Raw genomic sequence first — 21,832 nt, 5'->3', positions numbered from 1 at the left:
TAATGTACAGTTTAAACCTGGATTAACACCCCACCTGTGTCATCAGTGTTTCGTGCCATGATTTTCAGTGACAAAACATAGTTTTCTATGGCAAGCCAAATGTGCCATTATCCGCCTCTGGAGCCCTGCAATTTAAATTTAACACTGTTCATGCTGAATTATAGCCAAAAAATGCAGCTAATTTTGCTAGTAACAGCTAGGTACAAATAATTCCTCCTAATTGCAAAACAGCAGGAAAAGGTGTGTTTTCAGATAAATCTCAGGGAAAGGCAGAATACTAGCACTTAAAGCTTTCCGCAATTTTCCTTACACAAGAAAATGTTCTTTGCATTTAATATAATAGGTACTCCCTATTACGGAAGTGTATTGCATAGGTGTTGGGGGAAAAAATTCTGCCTGTGTTCTTGTTATTCCAAGAAAAACATCACGTTATAACGAGAAAAGATCAAGTTATAACAAGATAAAGATAATGTAAAAACGAGAGAAATATAAATCTGCCCCTGCGTCAGGGGGGTGGTGATGAAGAGGTGCGCAGCTTTTCCCCATGTGAATTTTCTCGTTATAGCGTTATCTTTATCTCGTAAGAAGAAGAAAACAGGCAGATTTTCCCCCCATATAAATGCAATAAGCTTCCATACTATCATTGTGTTTTATTTTTATATAAAAAAAAAGATAAGGACAAAAGACCTTTTTAAAAGCAACTCTATTCAAACAGCAAAAAAATTATATTCACCCAAAGAGTGAAATTATAATTAAATAAAAATGATTGCTTTTAAATACAATTAATTTTAACTCTTGTGTTTGATTTAATGCACTTACGATTAAGTTGGAAAAAAGTATCTGTAACATTTGAAACACATCATCAGAAGCCAACAATCTACCTCGTAGATCCGATTACAAGTTCATCAGAAACCTACAAGTTAAACTGCGGTTACTAACAGATCACGCACGCCCACGGGCAAAGAGACAGGAAACAAATGCATTTTAGTTTTGTTGCACTGAAAAGTCAACATCCTATCACAGTGGAACATGACAGTGAAACACAAAGGTCTAGTGTTGAAACATGAAGGCCACTTGGTGTACAGGGAAAACTTCCAAAGTAAACAAACTTCATATAAAAAAAAAATATATAAAAATAGATACCAGTATTAAAAAAAAATAGTGACAAGAGACCCCATACAACATTTAAAGGTTAATTGTAGCACCCCCTGCTGCCCAAGTAGAGGCTGTGATCATGAAAGAACAAAACATTCACCTGCGGTAAAGTTAAAGGCACGAATGGTGATTAATTTCACTGTAAAGATTTGAGCTATATTTAGAAAATCATTTCCTGTTAAGTTAAAAGACTTAGGTAAACCCCTTTAACATCATTTTTCAGACATTAATAACTGAGATGGAGTTGTTTAGTGTTCCTCCCTTATTTTGTAAGATAAAAATGTGGATTATTAAGTGAACTTCTAAACCCCTGATCCTTTTGACGTAGCATAAAAGAGCTTTACTTATATATCAGATATTTAAACATATACATAAGAAGAAAACTTACATTGCGATACGCTGTGTTGCATTCAGAGAAACCAATCACCAAATAAAACTTAGTCTAAAGGGATGTAAGAGTGTACAGTATCAACAATAATTAGGAAAAGACAATGCTTTGAATTAGACCTTTAAATAAATCCTTTTTCATTCTGTTACATGAGATGTTCGTGCTGCTGATTTCTCTTAAAGTTTCTCTTAAAGTTTTCGAGGATCGTCCTCCTACGCTACAGCCACCTCCACTTCTACTGGGTCGATAATTTTGTCCTCTCCGTTCAGACCGTTTGTGATTGGCTGAGGCTCACCTTCATCCAGACCCTCATTGGTCGGTGACTGGAAGCCGCTGTCGCCATGTGAGCTGGAGTCTGTAGCGAGTGGTGGTTTTGGAGACGACTCAGAATCTGATTCTGCTGCAGACACGTCAGCAATCCGTTCGTTGTCGTCTTCCTGCACCGCTATCTCCATGTCCTCGATGGTGTTTGTGATGCCTGCTTCCTCCTGATGCTCTGTGTTAGCTTTCTGCTTCCTGCTTCCTTTCAGCTGCTTCAGGATTGTCTGCGGGGATGACTTTTCTCTCGGGGATTTCCTGGGGACGTCCTCTACCAAGGTGGTTACATGTGTCACATCCTCCTGCACCCCATCCTCCATGGTGATGGTGCTTATGGGCGGCTCTGTCCCGTTGGTCTCGTCGCTGTTGTCCTCCTTTGATTCAGGAACCACCATCTCCACCACCGGGTTTATCAGGTCTCTGATTTCATTCACGCTGTCAGGAGACTTTGGACCTAGGTCCTCCTCTACCTCCTCCTCCATTTCTTCTTGGTCCTCCTCTTTGCCCTCAGACACTTCGGGACCCTCCTCAGGGATAAGATCCACCCCTGGGACCTCCATGCAGGACTCGTACGGCAGAGGAACCCCGTCCAACTGGATCATGGACACCACCTGCCTGCGTCTGCTCCCAGAACCCCCTCCTCCCCCACCGACAGGACCCTCTGGCTCATTGCCTCCAAATTTAGAAGCCCAGTCCACTTGATCAGTTTCTCCGAGCAGGTGCAGGTTGGGGTCGCTGTTGGTCAGAATGATGCTGTCCCTGTAGAGGTTGTGTCTCCTCTGGACAGCTGCCTCCTTCACAGCTGGACAAAGAGAGAAAACAAGAAAATCAGTTACTGTGTTTGTTAGATAATGATGAAAAATCATTACTAAATACTACTTTTATTGTGATGGCAACAATAATTTCTAAATTGCTCTTGGCCCTCACCCATCATGATGTCCTTAGAGACGGACTGCAGCACCACCTCCTCGAACATATTTTCCACCAGCAGGAAACGGGAGAAGTCCTCAAAGATTAGCTCTTTGAAGCGAGGCAGCTCCTGCAGGTCACAAGGCAGAAATTGGCTCTATAAAGCTTCCTGTAGTCAATGCATTTCCTACAAATCAGTTACAACATTTTTCTATTTTGTGTTTCTGATCCAAAGAAATATTTCTGTTGGGAATCAGCTTTCTGCCAAGTCATGCTGATAAGCATTTTTGGAGAAAGATGAGTGTATATCCTTTTAGGGCCCTAGTCCTTAGCCCTTATTCCTGTACAATACAAACAAAGGTCTTAAAATTAGCTATCCATGTTTTATTATTTCTTTTTAGTGCTCTTATTTTTCCTTATGTTTCTTGCACTGCTGGTTTTAGCAGCTATAGTTTCTTGTGTACATTTTGACAGTGGTCTGCTTTGGGACAGCCTTAATGGGTCCCATATATTGTTTACTGTACAGGTGCATCTCAAAAAATTAGAATATCATGGAAAAGTTAATTCATTCCAGTAATTCAATTCAAAATGTGAAACTCATATATTTTATAGATTAATTTCACACAAAGTGAAATATTTCAAACCTTTATTTCTTTTAATATTGATGATTATGGCTTAGAGATAATGAAAAACCAAAATTCAGTATCTCAGAAAATTTGATTATTACATAAGACCGATTAAAAAAGGATTTTTAATACAGAAATGTCGGCCTTCTGAAAAGTATGTTCATGTATGAACTCAATACTTGGTCGGTGCTCCTTTTGCATGAATTAATGCATCAATGTGGCGTGGCATGGAGGTGATCAGTCTGTGGCACTGCTGAGGTGTTATGGAAGCCCAGGTTGCTTTAATAGCGGCCTTCAGCTCGTCTATATTGTTGGGTCTGGTGTCTCTCATCTTCCACCTGACAATACCCCATAGATTCTCTCTGGTGTTCAGGTCAGGGGAGTTTGCTGGCCAATCAAGCACAGTAATACCATGGTCACTAAATCAGGTACTGGTACTTTTGACAGTGTGGGCAGGTGCCAAGTACTGCTGGAAAATGAAATCAACATCTCCATAAAGCTTGTCAGCAGAAGGAAGCGTGAAGTGCTCTAAAATTTCCTGGTAGACGGCTACATTGACTGTGGTCTTGATAAAACACAGTGGACCAACACCGGCAGATGACATGGCTCCCCAAATCATCACTGACTGTGGAAACTTCACACTGGACTTCAAGCAACTTGGATTCTGTGCCTCTCCACTCTTCCTCCAGACTCTGGGACCTTGATTTCCAAATGAAATGCAAAACTTACTTTCATCTGAAAAGAGGACTTTGGACCACTGAGCAACAGTCCAGTTCTTTTTCTCCTTAGCCCAGGTAAGACGCTTCTGACGTTGTCTCTGGTTCAGGAGTGGCTTGACACGAGGAATGCGACAGTTGTAGCCCATGTCCTGAATATGTCGATGTGTGGTGGCTCTTGATGCACTGACTCCAGCCTCAGTCCACTCCTTGTGAAGCTCCCCCAAATTCTTGAATCTGCTTTGCTTGACAATCCTCTTGAGGCTGCGGTCATCCCTGTTGCTTGTGCAACTTTTCCTACCACACTTTTTCCTTCCACTTAACTTTCTATGAATATGCTTGGATACAGCACTCTGTGAACAGCCAGCTTCTTTAGCAATGACCTTTTGTGGCTTACCCTCTTTGTGGAGGGTTTCAATGACTGTCTTCTGGACAACTGTCAAGTCATCAGTCTTCCCCATGATTGTGTAGCCTGCTGAACCAGACTGAGAGAGTTTTTAAAGGCTCAGGAAACCTTTGCAGGTGTTATGAGTTAATCAGCTGATTAGAGTGTGACACCGTGAGTCTACAATATTTACCTTTTTTACAATATTCTAATTTTCTGAGATACTGAATTATGGGTTTTCATAAGCTCTAAGCCATAATCATCAATATTAAAAGAAATAAAGGCTTGAAATATTTCACTTTATGTGTAATGAATCTATATAATAAATTAGTTCTACTTTTAGAATTGAATTACTGAAATGAATTAACTTTTCCACGATATTCTAATTTTTTGAGATGCACCTGTAATGCATGCAATTTAAATGTATAAATGATAAAGTGTTGGGGGAGGGGATGTGTGGCTGTGTTGGGTGCAACTCACAGTTGAGAAGGATGGCGACAGCTGCTGCAGCATGTACGGGATGATGATCTGCAGCAGAGCCTCTCTGAAGAACTTCTTTCGCACGGTGCTGCTGTCGTAATCATATTTCTGACAGGGAAACACACAAAGAGCTCAATGGGTCACTGCACAAATGATACAGTATAAACCTAAACATTTCACTCTGCTTCTGCTTTAACTGCAGTTTCACACTTGGGTGTGATAAAATATCCAGACACTTTTGGACAAAACAAACCTTAAAGATTAAACTTTTTTGTCAAGGTTTTTTGACATCTAAATCATCTGACTCATCCTTACAGAAGATTTCCATTAGTAGTAAGGTTTAGGAGACATCCATCCATCTCGCCAACTGTTTGTCTATATCAGTCGTCTTTTTAATTTCCGACTTTACCTTGAGAACCCTGTCCTGGCATCGCTGGATTGTCTTGCACATGTCGTCTTCTCCCTGGGCCTCTAAAGACTGGTTCAGCAGCTGCTCAAATGTGTACACTGCATTGTCCATTTGCTGTCAGGAGGGTAATATAGGTTTATAACGTAGCACAAAAAATGTATTAATATTTCTCTTAAAACTTAACCACAGTTTAGCTTCAGCTCAGACAGTATGCCATCACAAATTGTAATACTCTTTTTGTCCAGCAGGTGTAAGTAGAGATTTCACAGGATCAGGTTGCTGCTGCGTGTTTTAGTACTAGACACAAGGGAGTGTTTTCAGGAATCCAGACTCTGCTTTTGTACATGCCAATTCTTTGTGTTACATCAGAGAGAACTGCTGCAGCGCCTCACCTCCCTCATGAGGATCTGAGCCCTGCTGACGAACACTGAAGGGTTGGAGACGTCGAACCTCTGCTGCAGCCCCTCCAGATTCAGCTGCTCCATCTGCTCATAGCAGCTCTGCATCTTCACCGGGTGGAAGGCGAGCATGGACAGCCTCTCCATGTGCTGAGGGGAGGACAGACAGAGGAGGGTAACGGTGATCAGGGTGGCAGAAGCTTCATTCAAGGGGAGTCTATTGGTTGAGTCTATTGTTTGGACACAGAGCAGCTAAGGACACTTCCTGACCTCTGATTAAAGACGAGCACTAACGCAGCCAAGGCTTAACAAACACACTTTTGTGCTCTCGAATAATCTTTTGATGATTTGACCTCATGTATTTGTTATATTCTCGAACAAAAGCCCAAATTGGAGTAAATTCCCAACAAGAGATGGGTAATTCATCCATCATTGCATATTCTCCTGTTAACATGTATAAAGCTGAGTGAGGATCATATCTGAGAGACATTTATGTTTGAAAAAACAGGTAAACTATCAGCTAGACTTGGGAAAAAAGTGTGTTTTTGTGTTTCCTGTTACAGCCTATGATGTAACAGGGGTAACAGTGTGTATGTTAGGGGCGGCATTAATCAATTTTCTTATATTAACAGTGAATTAAATGTAATATGGAAGGGGGGATAGTGACAAAACTAAGGAAATAATCACCAAGCAATTATTTCTAGCCTCTTTTAGCTGAATGTTTTAACTCAAAATCACAGCAGAGAGCTGTTTTTAGCTTTAACTTTTTGCTCAAACACTAGCTATAAATATAACTGAAATAAATCTGGATTGTGTATTTGTTGACTTTTTGTGGAATCCTGATCAAAAATCCTTTAATGCAGGATTAAAGTTAGGGTAGGTGACTTTGCAGGAACCAGTAAGAGTAAGTTGGATTCTGAAAGTATCCCGAAGATAAAAAATCCCAGCCCTTCCTCTCAGGCCTCCGTCCAAAGCCAATCCTCCAAATACATGGACGTGATACGTCTGAATACTGCTGGAATATGAGTACGCCAGAGGGTGTAGGAGAGCACATCATCTTGTGGAAGACTCTAGTCATGGGCAATGAGTGTACAGGCCTATTGAGCACAGGTAAGTAGACCATCATTTGGTAGGTTGCTAGGTCTGCAATAGCAGTAAGTAGGAGTAAATGCTCCGAAAATAAATTTCCTTCTCTCTTATTGGCAAAACAAAACAATGTACTGTAACACTAGCCTCCTGTTTATTTATTTATTTATTTAGTAAAACCCTTATATAACCAGAAAAAAAGCTCTTGAGATTAAAAATCTCTTTTTCAAGAGTGTCCTGGCCAAGAGAGGCAGCAGCACATTAACAAAGTTTCTGACAAACAACGAAGAATACGTGGCTATAATACAATAAAAGACATGAAATTACAAGTATGACTAGTCAAACTTTTCCCACTATGTGTCATGTAGACTTGTGTTATTGGGGATGCCAGATTATTATGAACCATGTAACACTTAAATCAAACAATAAATGTGCATCTGCACATAAAGAAAAAGTGATGTGAATATTTGCAGCCATTGAAACAGGACTCACCTCCCCAAGTTTTTCTTTCCCCCCTCCGTTTAGCGAGTTCTTGCTGATCTCCACCAGCTCCCTGAAGAAAACGTCCCTGACTTCAGAGAATCCTCGGCTGGTGGGGTCCATCAGGGCCTCCAGGATGGAGCTGATGTAGGGCTGGATGTTGTTGCGTAGGACTTGCTCTGATTTGGGCAACACCAGAGCTGCACGCCAGCAGCGACAGGTGGAGGATGGAAGAAAAAACACGATAAGATGCTTGGGAAAAATAACAATACAATGAAAGCATGAGGGAACACAAAGGCATGGCTCTGACCTCACATGAACTCTTCAGATATTTAATCACATTGTACAGTGTATTGTTCAATACCAAGTTGACATGGTTGGTATGTTTGCAATGACAATTGTGTCATTTCAATGGAAGCCCTGCAAGATACACCCAATTTCACACCACATAATCTGTGCTAAAAGAGGCCGACAAAATACATTTCCTGGCTTGGATTACATCTCTGAAATCTCTTCATTGCCTTCATGTAACACGACCTTGCATCATTTTGTGCAGCGGACTTGTGTTGTCATCTCTGATCTGTGGGATGAAGTCAGAAACAGCCCATACAGTGCAGGTGAGGGAATGCAGCTCTGCCACTTTAGCTCAATGGGAAACAGCAGACGTGGAGAAAAAAAAGAGCAGCTTGTGCCAAGATAATGTTTGAATAGAAAGCTGACATGCTGACGCGCAAAGGTAATCAATCAGAATGAATGAGTGACAGGGGAGTGACCAGAGGAAACAACAAACTTACTAAATGAAAATTGAGAGTAAAAACTGCAGAGAGTAAAACAAGGAAACAGAGGAAAGGCCTGCTGGGGCAAAATGTCAGAATAAAGTTGTCAGAAACTTGAGCGGTGTGGCGTTATTCAGTGACCAGACTGATCGCTTCTCTGTGCCAATAATCCATGAACCAGAGAAACCATTTCAATGAGGCGAACAATGCAGTGTGCACTTGAGGTCTGGAAGATCATATTACAGTGTGCACAGGGTTAACCAAGTCCTTCTGTATTGTTTCGTGTACATGCGTAAAACTTTCAGTCCTTTTTCATTCCTTACTTCGTACACAATGTTCACCAGTCACTCCCTGGATCTTATTGTGTTGAATAAAATCTTACCTATACCCCCCTGCTCACTACTTTTTTGGAGCTGTGATTCTGTACATTAGGTTAATGATTTTCAGAGAGTAAACACAGCTTTCTGATGGTTTTTACAGCACACAACTTCCTAGTGAGCCTTCTTTTGGATATTTACAGGGGAAACCACATCTAGTTGTTTGGATTAAAACAGAGCTTAATCTGTTTTAAAAGTGCAATTCAGGGCGCTGGTTTCGCTCAGTCAGTAGAGCAGGCGCCCCATACACAGGCACAGCTACACACTTTGACACAGCAGCTGCAGGCTCCACTCCTGCTCTCTTTGTGCTGCATGTCATCCTCCACTCTCTTCTCCCCATATTTACTGTCTCTCTTCAGCTGTCCTATCTAATAAAGGCAAAATGGCCCAAAAAAGTGCATTTCAATGACTAATGAATGTTAGGAATAGGGATGTAAATCACACAATTCAGGCACCAGTTTAGCTCAGTGGTTAAATTGATGCCCATATACAGAGGCCATAGTCCTCGCTGTGGCGGCCCCAGGTTCAACTCCCGCCCTTGCCCCTTTGCCGCATGTCATCCCCATCTCTGCCACTATCCACTGTCCTCTCTCTAAAAAAGAAAGGCATAAAAACTTAACAGTCCCCCCCCCCCCACTGTACTATTTTTAATAGTAAACTTTTTACACTCACAGATATCCTGCAGTTTTTAATTACACCTGTAGTACATACAGCATTTTGTATACATATTGTTGTTTTTTATATATATATAAATATATTGATCCTTATTGCCTATTTTTTATCTTGTTTTATTTGAGTCTTTTTTATTCTAGTTCTGTGTTAATTGTTCTGCACCAAAACAAATTCCTCGTATGTGTAAACCTACCTGGCAATAACCTGATTCTGATTTTGATTCTGATGAGCCATGGGAATTTCAAAATAAAGGTTTATTATAAAGATGATCAGACGGATCAATGTTTTCACATTGCATTGATATTATTGGGTGATTGATCATTAAATTCCTTTATCAGTTTAGATTGATTGATCATTACATCCATAGTGAGGACATGCTTACCAATGAAATATGGTCATGTAAATGCTTTTTGACAAAAGGTTTAAACAGGAAAATAGACTTTAAAACCACATTTAAACTAAAGGCTTGATGTAAAAAGGTTTCTGACTGCATACTAAATCAAAAGGTTAGTTAACACCACTTAATGTGTAAGTGAAAATATTTAACACATAGACCAAAACATCATGGATTGTCTGTCTCCTGTTTCCAGCCTAAGCATGAATGGAAACACCCAAAACCATCCCGTCCTCATTGTAACATCTGATTATAACAACCCTTCAGTGCACAGTTAAAATAATAAGTCATGCTGTACAGACTGTCATATGTATTTCTTTGTTCACCTCGTATCTTGTTGCTGACATGCTCTTTGGACGTGATGATCTGGTCCATGTCGGTCCGCAGCTGGGCGTCCAGCGGAGCCCTCTGGGCCTCACAGGCTTCATCCAGTGCATCATACTGCCCGGTGGTCTGAGCCAGCACCTGCCTGTAGACTGCATCAGAGACCTGAAGGAGAGAAAACAAGTGGTTTGGACTTGCTTGAGTCTCCCCTGTTTTTGCAGTGCACCGTCTGAACACTTAGACAGGAACTCACCAGCATCCAGTTCCGCTGCCTCTGCTGCATCTTCCCCTTGAGACGAGGACCAATCACGTTTCTCAGCTCCGGGTGGAGGGTCTCCATCACCAGGTTAGCCAGAATCTGTGTACACAAAACACACAATACTTATGCATCAACACTTCTTTATAATATCTTTATAATATTAAATGTTTTATTAAACATAAAATTACTTAGAAATAATGTCTGCTTGTCCTTGCATAAGGTTAGAATAAATCTGACTGCACTGAAGTGGATTGATTTCTTCATAATGGTCCTTTTTGTTCACGCTATAAGCTGCAACGTCAGGCCTGTGTTTTCACCAGTTGCAGGATGTTATACTCACGATGGCAATGGGCCAACTGGAGATTTTTACACTACAGCTGTAGTAAAAAACAAGTAATATCCCCCACCCAAAGAAAAACAAAAATAAACCTTTAAAAAGCAGACCCCTTTTCCTTTGTGGTCACATGGACACAGCGGGGCGATTGAGATGATACACAGATGGATACAGACAGGCAGGAAACCTGGTCACAGTGGCACTGCCCTCATAACTGCCACACATACACACATTATAAAGCTCTGCACCTCCATGAAGTTTGAACAAAGCTAGACTAAATATTTGGAGAAACATGTTGCCGGGTAATGAATGGCTCTGACAAAAGCAGAATAGTTTTTCCAAACAGAGGAAAAGAAAGGCCTCGCAAACAACAGGTACATCAACTCGTCTGTTTGCATGTTTGTCTGGCAGTAATAATGTGAGAACCCCGTTTGATCACATCCTGGGTCGCATTGTGCAAATGTTATCGCTTGAATCAAACAATTTCAATGAATTACATTTTGACATCCACCCTAAAATTTTAAGCGAGTTAAGATTCATGAGTTAGCTAACTAACAACAGTGTGGCATGTCAGTGTATCTTCATGTGTTCCTCTCATTATGTCCCGTCTGGCTATATTTTTTTACTCCAGAATATATTGCAATACAGAAGCCAAAAACTCAAAATGCAGTTTCATTTTGACTTTAATAAAAATTGTTTCATTGTGACGTTGGTGGCTGCGATTTGTCATCTCTTGCTCTCATATCTCATTTACAATATAGTTTGTGCAACACTTAACATCTGTCTTGATAGATCTATGATAAAAACTGAACTCAACAGTCACTTATTTTGACTTAGAGGTTAAAAATCAACCTGTAAACCACAGATCTAGATGTCAAAATTAAGTTGTTGTATGACTTATCTTTAAGGCTAATGGGCTTTTAATAAAGCAGACATTTTATAGTGTTTTATTAGGAAACGCACTGTATACTGAGTATACTGTCAAAATCAATGATGGCTCTGGTGTCCTAAAAAGCCAGGGCACAACTTTTGTGCATGTCAAAATGTCTTGTTGACAAAGAAATGTTTCATGTGTAATTTTGATTAAATATAGATAACAATAAAACAGCTGAGCTCTTCTTCTGTTGTTTTCCCAGTGGATTCAAAATATGTAAAGTACTGATGATCATTTGCATGTTATTCTTCGTCACATGATAGCTTAAAAATTAACTTGAAAGACAGATATGTTGGCAAAAGGAAAAAGTCTTACTGTAAAGCCTGAAATACTCTTTTCTCCTGAAGTGTCTCATAACACTGTCATCTGCTAGTTAAAAGTTCTTCTTAATTAGTTTTAGAAATTTACAAGAGTTTGAGCTTAAATTAGCTCTTTTATCATCACATTTTAATCCACTGTTAATACAAATATTATCATTGTACTGCAGCTTTAACATGTTCATGTAGCTGAGAAAACACTGTAATGTTCAGGGAACTAGAGAGAACCGGATACAGACAGGAACTTAACTTAAACATTAATAAGGTGACTGCCATAAACACACAGAGGCACTATGAAGCACCAACAGGGGACTGAAAGGGTCTCATTCAGAGGGGAGACCCCTATTAACAGTGCGCGTGTGTCCTTGTGAATGCTGGTATGTTAAGGGGTGGGGTCTTGCTGCTGACAGTCTCTTTGAAGGTCTTGTGTAGGTGTACTTTAGTGTGACGTAAGGGTGTTTGTTCATGATGCAGACGCAGTGTTTTCCTGAGCTGTATTCATCTGGTCATCCATCACTGTAGCTTCTCAATAGTTTGAACTATGGCCTGGACCTGAACTTTGGACAGGTACTCGCAGCTTTTGTTTGGTAATTGTTCCTGAGAAGCTCTTTGAACAATCACCTGCAGCAAGCGTGCAGTTTGAGCCCTTATATACTTAGTTTCAACCCTGCTTTCAAGAGGAAGACCTAAAATGTATCAGGGCTCGACCCTCTGAAAGATATGGATCCTGATGGTGGTTCCTTCTGAGAGCTGAACCACCAAAAAGAGGTTGTCCAACACTAACGGTGCATTTAGGCTCTCCTTTTCATAACTTTTTTTATGTGTATCACCAGTAATTTGGCATCAAACCACCAGCAATTTGTAGAAACTGTGCCAGTGGGAAACAAGGCCAACTTTCATACCATCCAAGTTTACAATATGTTTGACCGTTAAAAAAAGGCACAGGCCTTGTGGCCCTGTTTTTAGATCTTGAAATGCAAACTAAAGAAGATCCAGCCTCTGAACTAGGACACAGCTGTAATGTAATTAATCTGAGCTCCTGACCTGTGGGGGCTCTCCGCACATCATATCCCAGGTCCCGTAGTGTCCCTTGGCTTGTCTGTAAAGTCTCACAGCGTCAGTGAAGGCTGGCGTCTGAACAGTGCGCTCCTCTGGCAGACCTGTTGGGGGCGGGAAAGAGCAGATGCTTAGTTACATTATAGAAAGAGACACTTTATGGACGCCAACTGCATGTAATTACTGAACATTTCCCGAAATGTCTTCGTAGCGAGGTCACAGGATGCTTTTTTTTGCATTGCATGATTTCTTTGTGCTGGTCACAGAATGCCCTGCAATGACTTAATAGATGCTTATTTGGTAGGAGATGAAGGAAAATGTGGATTTTTTATTGGCTATGCAGATTCCCACAATAACAACAGTTTCCATAACAACTGAGTCATGCTGTGAGACGGTCTGAAAGTATAAATTTGGCCAGCAGTATGCTCAGTAACAGTCCCTGGAGTGTAGGACAACACATGCACATGGCCGCTGTCACACACAGCTTTGTCATCCCTCTAAACAGGAAGAAGTTTGGTTGTTGGAGGACAGATTTCATATGGTTGCTATGGTTACTGTCCCTCCCAGCAGACAGGACAATAGGAGCAGATCACAAAGCACCCGGCAACATGCGTGTGTTTTTAGGAAGTTGGTTTTTATCATGTGGTTGTGTAAAGTGATGAAAATACACCAGCTTTAGAGCTGCCTCTGTCCCTCTCTCAAGGCCACGGCACTGAGGGACACACAATGCTGAAAGTCATACATCCCTTACAAAAGCGTATAAACAGGTGTATGGAATAAAACCTCTCTATAATTAGCAGGTCGTCCTTCAGAGCAGATCTGTCTTTAAATAAATGTGACTGGCGCTTCGGTTATGCTTTCTCCTGTGGCCACGAGAGTCAGTCCTTCTGACGCACGAATGTCTAATTAAAGGAGGAGTTTGCTGTTTTCAGCCCTTATTTGGACACTTTATATCTTTTTTTAAGCTAAGCTAAGTTAAGCTTATCCATTTTATTCAGCTTTTTACTTGAACCTGAACACTTAAAGTAAACGTGACGGAGTAAATTTATTACTGCAGTTTTGCCATTTTGCTGTGGTAAAATAAATATTTAGACTCCTAAAGCAACTACAAGGAACATTCTTCTTATGTTGTTGACGGCCCCTGTGAACAAACCAGTAGGTTCCTGTCCTGTACATAGGTGCCTTCTACTCTCTAGTTAAAAATCCTCTGTGCATCCTATTAACTTTCTAACACACTACAAAACAAAATGAGACCCTATGACAACAGGTATTCAAAAAAACTATGAAGATATATTTAATCTTCTCCTTGATGGTCTGGTTTGCTTTTAAGCCATGTATACTATTAGACCAATTTTATTACTAGGTCAGACTCCCTACATTTAGTTTAAGTTAAAGTAGCTATGCAATAAAAGATACTGATTCTCTGACGAAATGACAATCCGAAACAATCTGTCAAAAGGCATTACCACCAGCGACATTGCAAAAAAATTATTGTTGTGCTGCAAGACAGCTAGAAATAGGCCTAAAGTGTAAATGGAAGACACCATTCTGCAATTATGTAAATACTTATTTTAGCCTGAGTTAATGTTTTCTCTGTGAAATATTACAACATCAACGACTGAGGCTGATTCCTCTAGAGGTGCCAAAACATGAGAGAAAAAAATGCAGAAGTTTCCTGCATATGATTGACGGACAGCTGGTAGTGAAGTCTGTCGTGCACAAGCAGCCGTATGCGTGTGTGTGGCTTTATTTCCTCAGTGTCTGAATGAAGTTGTTTTGTCTGTGGCTGTAAGCCTGTGAATCAGAGGAGGCTGACAAACACAGGAAGTGACCAAAGATTAAGGAGGGGGAGAGGCAGGGCCAGACAGGAAGTCGTCTAAGGCTGTGTTCCAATACCAATACTTCCCAACTATTTAGTGAACCAGAAAGAATATTTGTGTGTATGAGAAAGGATATATGTGTTGTCAAATATATTTCAAAGAGTCTCAAAAATACCAGGATGTCCAACTACATCTGGTTGCATTTTGCGGTATGCAAGCATGCATCAGATCCACAATCCTCTGCACAGATGAGGATATGTTGCATAGTCTGGCAGTAGTAAGTAGTATATCTGCATTATATTCACTCTGCAAGCAAAGAACGTACTTTGTAACAGCAGTTGTAGTACATACTGTAGAAAAAGTGAAAGCATGCAAATTGGTAGGCTAGGGAAATATGCAGGCTGGCTGAGGGTGGATGAGTTAGCTTGTTTTGGCTCAAGTTCTCATCAGACTTCACTGGACACTAAGGCTAGAGACACAGGGGGAAAATAGCGGCACAGACAGCCATATTGGTTTCTGACTGATGACCAGCCATCATTATGAGGTCAAATTGTCTGAGGGATAAAGCAGCAGCCTGGTTTATGGTTTACTATCCTTGTACCAGTCAGTTCCAGACCCACAACTAATAATGTGTCAACATATGTCAACAAAACCACATGGACTTTTAAAGTTCACTGGGCCAAGCTGTCAACCGCCCAGTTTACCCCACAAATATAATGTATTTAGTTTCACATGGCTGAGTATTCATGGAAAAGCTATTTTACTTTCTCTGCCAAGACTAGCATTACATTTTGACATGACTGATAGCTGCACGGGATTCACATGTAGATGTTTATTATGTTACACCACCAACTATTTACAACACTCATCCTCCACTTACTGATCACGAATTGACATTCAACCGTATATCTGCCACCATGTGCACTTTTGAGCATGCTTTCCCACCCTCTCTGCATTTACTGTGCTCTACTGCTGCATGCAACCGAGCATGTCAAATCCAAATTTGGGCAAAGGTGGAAGATGCTGTGTGGAGCTGAGGTAGAAGAGCACACGGTGAGCACCACTGTCTCTCGAGCACATCTGCCCCAAACATACTCCTGTGAAAGCCAATATTTAAAAAAAATCAAATAAAACTAGATCTTGTTACAATTTCATTTAGCAGATGCTTTTGTCCAAAGCGACGTACATCTGAGAGTTAATACAACACAAGCAACGATCAAGACAGGAGGGAACAAAGTCTGTAAGTGCCATCAAACAGCTTCAAGTGCGATCAGACACTGGTGCAATGCAACAAGGTCAATATCATCATCATGAATATCCTAATCAACATCAACAACATCCTCATTGTCATCATCATCTTTCTGAATTCCTGTAACACTCTAGAGCAGAAATTAAAGGCTAGGTTAGGTTCATTGGTGACTCTAAAATTGCCCGTAAGTGTGAATGTGACTGTGAAAGATTGTCTGTCTCTATGTGTCAGCCCTGTGATTGACAGGTGATCAGTCCTGGGTGTGGCCTGCCTCTCGCCAAGTGGGATCGGCTCCACCCTGGACAGGATAAGCGGTATGGATAATGGATGGATGGAAAATGTGTTTTAAGTTTTCTTTAGTATCAAAGTGATTGGTAACATTGCAAAAAGGAACTGCAAATAAATAATATGGCATAATTATTATTTGTAAATATGTAAACAAGGCTATGAATGATTATCCCCCAAAGAAAATAAGACAAAGACAGGCAACATGAATGACTACATTCATTAATGTTCTTTCACCTTGCATTATCAATATATTTCTAACATAACAGAATATCCCACCAGCATTATCGAATATATTTCTGGAATGCTGATAGAGTGATTTGAACACCTTTAGGGCACACGTAAATCTAGATCACTACTGTGAGAGGCCTGAAGGTGAATTCTCCCACTTTCTCAGCAAGTTGCTCATGAGAGCAAAGGAAAATGTTTTATGACGATCTGCCAGGCCTGTAAACCACTACACATTCTCCATGTGCCTGAACCGAGCTAGATCAAGGAGCAGATTACAGTTTCTCTGCAGTGTGTGTGTGTGTGTGTGTGTGTGTGTGTATAAATAGCACATGTGGCAGCACTTACCACGGTCCCTTTATTTGAGGCATTTCCCTCCCTGCCCCGCTCACCACGGTCTGGTTGGTGGGATTTTAGAGGTAGCCATGGCTGTGTTCCCAGGCTTTCACATCCACAAATATGTGCGTGCATGTTTCTCTGACTTTAATATATTTGACATCCTAAAACACATCAAGCATTTGGATCTCAAAAACAGTCGGATTAGACTTCAGTTTTATGCCACCTGCTTTACATGAAGCAGGTTTTTATCTTCTTCACACTGCTGCTGCTCTCATCGACATGCATGAGTAGAATTCCCCCATACGGTGCAGCCCTATGGAACCAACCAAACCCATAGTACAATAAACACTCATGAAACATAGCATCAGCCGCAGACATCACCAACACATTAGGGGAAAGTCCTAGCATGCAATTTTTGCACATCCCTGCTTTCAGTAGCAGCATATGAGTGAATGCAGTGCACCCTGTATTGCCTTATTTTTTCATATAGCCTATACTGTCTGGTGAGGATGCCATAGGGGACATAAATGTCAGCATTTTTAATCATGTTGTGTGGGGAGAAACACACACACCTACAAGCCTGGATTTAAATTATATTTTATGGCCCAATAAATTAGACCTTTTCTTGCTCAGTTGAAATAGTCTGAGGCCTGATCAGAGCAGAGGGCTGCTGACTGGTTTTAGAGGCTGTGGGGGTGGAGAGCTGTCTGTGATTGATGGCTCTCCAGAGGCCCAGCAGCAGCTCAGAGCAGTCTGTGACTGCTAATGTGATGCAGCATCATCCTGGCTGCTGCAAACGGCTGGTCAGGTAGCAAAAATTGAACCCGAAACTAATGGTTATCTTTTATCACCAATTAATCTCTCTATTTATTTATTTCTAATTATTGATGAAATGTTAGACTCTGCCAAAAATGATGTGTTTTTTGAGCCTGAGATAATGTTGAGGCCTCCAGCTTTGAGGAATATTTCCATCTGGCTGCTACTGGGTCATAATGTTTAACTCACCAGGTTAATTATATGTACTTGAGGTACAGGGACACGGTGACTCCACTGTAGTCTACGGCTTAGCAAGAGTCTTTACTGAAAGGCAGTGATCAACAGTGGTCAGACTTCAATTTGATCATCTTACCTAAACTACTCATTACCTCAGTGTAAACACTGACGTAAACACTCATGCATTCCGTTTCAAGATGCAATAGATGACTGTGAGTGCACTGAGAGTCAGGCTTTTTTAGTCTTTTATGGTTTATCTCTGTGTTGAGAACATCCACACTGACACGTTGACCAATCAGAGGGGCTGAAAATGGTGCGATGAGGTCACAGAAATGATTATAAGGATGCTTTGCAAACCATCCTGTAAAGGGGATGCAAAGCAGCAACTGATCTTTTTACTGGAGGTTATTGAGGATCAAAGAACAAATGCTTTAGTAGATTCAAATATATCTTCAGTGTGTCAGTGTGGACATTTAATCTGTGGTTTTTACTTATCAGAGCCAGCTGAATAGTGTCAGTGTTCAGTAGAACAACTGCTTTGCATGTGCTGCTCGCAGGTACAGCAGCATTTTCTGCATCACGACGTGCATGCTCTGTAAGTGTTAAACTCAGGGGTGATTTCTTACTTCTGCATGTGCAAGGCCGCAGATGTTCTGTCCATTCAAATACAATTATAGCAGTTTAATATAAAATGTCAGAGTTTAAAAGGCGTGGTTTGCGATTCTGGAGAAATATTGCTGACAGTGTTTATATTGTTGATTAGATATTGACTCTAAAACTCTTTGCAAACATTTTACAAGTATCATGATGCAATGATAGAGTGAACAACAACACAGCCAGTAACATTACTAATGTTAGTTAGGTTGTGGGTTAGCAAACTGTTGCGACAGCAGTTGCTGCAATACTAGCGCTTTCATGCAGAGTGATCACTACAGTGGACCGCTATTCAAAAGCCGTTTTCTACTAAATGCATGGGTTTTGATGGTATGGTTGCACATCAGCCACTTCAGTAGACGTTAGTAAGTCATCCCATACACAGCCACCCACTGGCCAGCCCTTGTAAGTGTACCAGAAATTTCTCAAAATCAAGATGGCCGACGGAAGGTCAGAAATGCCATGCGGCTCAGGAATATCTTGCAAATGCTTCTATTCTAGAAGAGTAGAGTATTAAGTGGTAAAAAAAAAAGGGGGCTGGACTACAAACTAGAAAGTAAGCTAAATGTCCATGGGCAACTATTGTGTGGCTCACTTTGAGGTCACTTTACTTGTCTTCCACTTACAGAGCCAGGGCTTTGAATGAACACCAGATTATTTTTTTCCGTGCACAAACAGAAGGGATGGCTAGCAGAGGACATATTTGCTGGATTTGACAATGTGTGGTGGATTAGAATCACACACCCTACCTTTAACCACTACATTTCAAAATCCACCCTGCCAGAACTGGCGACATGTACAGCAAGTGGAAACGTGTGTGTGTGTGTATTTATTGAGTCCAGTGAGTAAAAGAATCTGCAGAGAGGGCAGGGGGTCAGACTGTAAAAGCATTTATCAGCCCCAGGAAAAGTTGTTTACCAGTTCTGGTTTTCCTCAAACACCAACAGGACGGAGGTGAGACTGGGCGTGTAGGCACAGGCCAAAAAACATGAATGCCAATCCATGCTGACACCCGCCATAGCGACAGTAAAACAGCTATACACTCTGTTCCTTACAACATATTCCTGGAGCCCAGCCTCACAGCTGGAATGTACGAGAGACTCTGGCGTTTACTGAGCATGCCCCAACAGGTAATGTTGGGAAGCAAAGGCTGAGCTAGGATACAGACAGAGGCAGATTTTGTTGCATGCACTGTAGTTTGTTTTTGGCTTCTTATTCTCTCTCATTTGGCTGTTTTTCAGCAAACCTTTCCTCAATTGAATAAATGAAGCCCTTTTTTATTGGTTCTCACTTATGGGTTAGCAGTGGAGGTATTCAAACTAACGCTGACAGACTGCTGCAAGCGTAGTCACGTGTGGTTAAGCAGAACGTTGTGACTTCATGGCTGGTTGGAATCATACCTGGCTTAGTGCAAAAACAAAGCTGAATCAGGTTGAGCGACTTTGTCATCCTGATGATGAGCTAAGAGCCGGTGTGTTTTTTCATTTGATACATGTGATGAAGTTTAGTTGTATTGTTTCTAATACACGATTGTTTCGCCTTTTGGTTTCAGCAGAAGTTTTAGGAGGTGCACTCTTGCTTGCATGATTCTGTTATTTAAGTTAAGTTATTTGATGGAACTCTTTTTGATAAATGACTCATTGTGCATGATGGTCCACCCTTGCTATCCCTTTAAGCACAAAGAATCATCCATACATTAGCTTTCATATGTGGAAAGATGTTTAAACATTAATAATTATCAGTGCTGCACAAGTAACTTCTGAAATGTAGAAAGCTAAGCTACCAGTTAGTCTACTCTACATTAAACTAAGCTTCACTACACTGAAGCTACCCCCGCTGAGAAATGTAGCAAGCTAAGCTACAGCAACACAGCAAAATTAGCTCGCTACTTTAAAGCTATTTCTTTTAAAGGGAACTAATTTTATTCCAAGTCATACTGTACTAAAATTATGGCTATAAATTGTGGCTATAGCTAGTTTTTTTATTTCAATCACATAATTTTGGCCAAAGAAAGAGACTAAACTACATTATCTTTTTATAGCGTTAGTTGAACAACTCGCTCAATTTACCCGACAGCATTTGGCTCACCTTACGCCGTAGCCAACATTTTGGGAAAAAAAACCATTCAGGTTAATCTTTAGCTAAATGATTTACATGATTTTAATGGTTGTTGGCAAATCATCAACTAGCCTACAGCATTCTGCATTTCAGTCATTTAACTAGTGTGCTGAAATGTTTGTTGTGTGAGACCTCGCAGGCATCAACTGAAGGATTAGCCAGTGATGTCACCATCATACAGAAGTACCTCTGTCCGCAACACATAATAGACGAGGTAGACGGTAGCTCAGCCTGTCACATAATAGACGAGGTAGAGTCTACCTGGTAGACGGTAGCTCAGCCTGTAGGGACTTGGCTTGGGAATTGGAGGGTTGCCGGTTCAAGTCCTGATGAGGACCAAGCATGGAATTGGGGCTGGTAGCTGGAGAGGTGCTAGTTCCTTTCCTGCTCCGTCGAGGTGTCCTTGAGCGACACCAGATCCCCCCACTGCTCAGGGCGTATTTAAGTGCATGTCCATAAGGTTCTGTCCATGTGTGTATTCCGGGCCTTTGTGTGTAGCACGTTTGTGAAAAGATTGAAGCTCCGCTGCACTGCAATGCTGTTGTGCTAAAATGTAGCTTTGGTGGATGCTACGACACTACTTAAATCAATAAGAGAGTGAAGCTGCTGAAAAGCTATTATGATTTAGAAAACAGCGACGCTACCACCAAGCTATTGAGAAATGTAGTTAAACTACCAACACCGCTATTTGTAGCTCCATGACTGCCCAACAATTCTAATTATGTGTGCTCACTCACTGGCATGTTTGAAAATTAGTGTCAGCTTAGGTAAAGTCTTGTCTTTTTGCGCTTTGTTGCTGAAATGTATTAGTGCATGTTAAATAACAATTCAGTTACTATTTAGTGAAGTAAAGTTAAATGTTTAAATGAGCTTTGGCTAAAATATTTCAAGTCATAATAATTATATATTTTTAACGTACAGAATTCTTATTGAGGTGCCATGACGTAATCATGTTGGCAAGTGGTAATATATCTGATTTATAAATGTGGTTTTCAATAGAAAAAAAAAAAAATTTCAATAAAAATTATAAGTTCATAATTTGTATGAGAACTTTTATATATAGTTGATGCATTTTGTACAAACTCCGTCAACACCACCTGCCTTTGCAGCCAGCAGGGTCCAAACAAGCCCAATCATGTTACTGCAGCAACCGTTTGTTTATATTTGAATCTGAGTTTTGTATTTTTATCTCAACTTCCCCCAAGGTTCCCGCTCATTCTCATTCTCTCTGTCTCATGTATAAATAATGTAGACTCAGTGTGAGATCACACACTCACACACGTGGGCTGCAACCACAGAAATGTAAGTAGTTTCCTAAAAACAATGGCAGCGCATGGACTCCAGACATAACAC

The 21,832-nt window shown here is 40.8% G+C and overlaps 1 protein-coding gene across 1 annotated transcript in view; it reads right to left on the bottom strand.

The window, feature by feature from the left end:
• Positions 1-1,731: 1,731 nt before the first annotated feature.
• niban2a (niban apoptosis regulator 2a) overlaps positions 1,732-21,832 on the bottom strand; it is a 33,075-nt gene continuing 12,974 nt past the window's right edge. Inside the window, exons 6-14 of the mRNA XM_069677219.1 lie at positions 12,782-12,897; positions 10,147-10,251; positions 9,896-10,058; positions 7,363-7,550; positions 5,779-5,934; positions 5,387-5,500; positions 4,978-5,085; positions 2,789-2,900; positions 1,732-2,663 (exon numbers count right to left, since the gene is read on the bottom strand). Coding sequence (XP_069533320.1) covers positions 1,756-2,663; positions 2,789-2,900; positions 4,978-5,085; positions 5,387-5,500; positions 5,779-5,934; positions 7,363-7,550; positions 9,896-10,058; positions 10,147-10,251; positions 12,782-12,897 — 1,970 coding nt within the window. The 3' untranslated portion in view covers positions 1,732-1,755. The remainder of the gene's footprint in view (positions 2,664-2,788; positions 2,901-4,977; positions 5,086-5,386; positions 5,501-5,778; positions 5,935-7,362; positions 7,551-9,895; positions 10,059-10,146; positions 10,252-12,781; positions 12,898-21,832) is intronic.

The sequence above is a fragment of the Semicossyphus pulcher genome, unplaced genomic scaffold (assembly GCF_022749685.1).
Source record: "Semicossyphus pulcher isolate SPU_LCO1_2020_fin unplaced genomic scaffold, fSemPul1.0.p SCAF_28, whole genome shotgun sequence".
NCBI lineage: Eukaryota > Metazoa > Chordata > Actinopteri > Labriformes > Labridae > Semicossyphus > Semicossyphus pulcher.
Note: the sequence above shows the minus strand (reverse complement) of the source record. Positions and strands in the feature narration are given on the sequence as shown.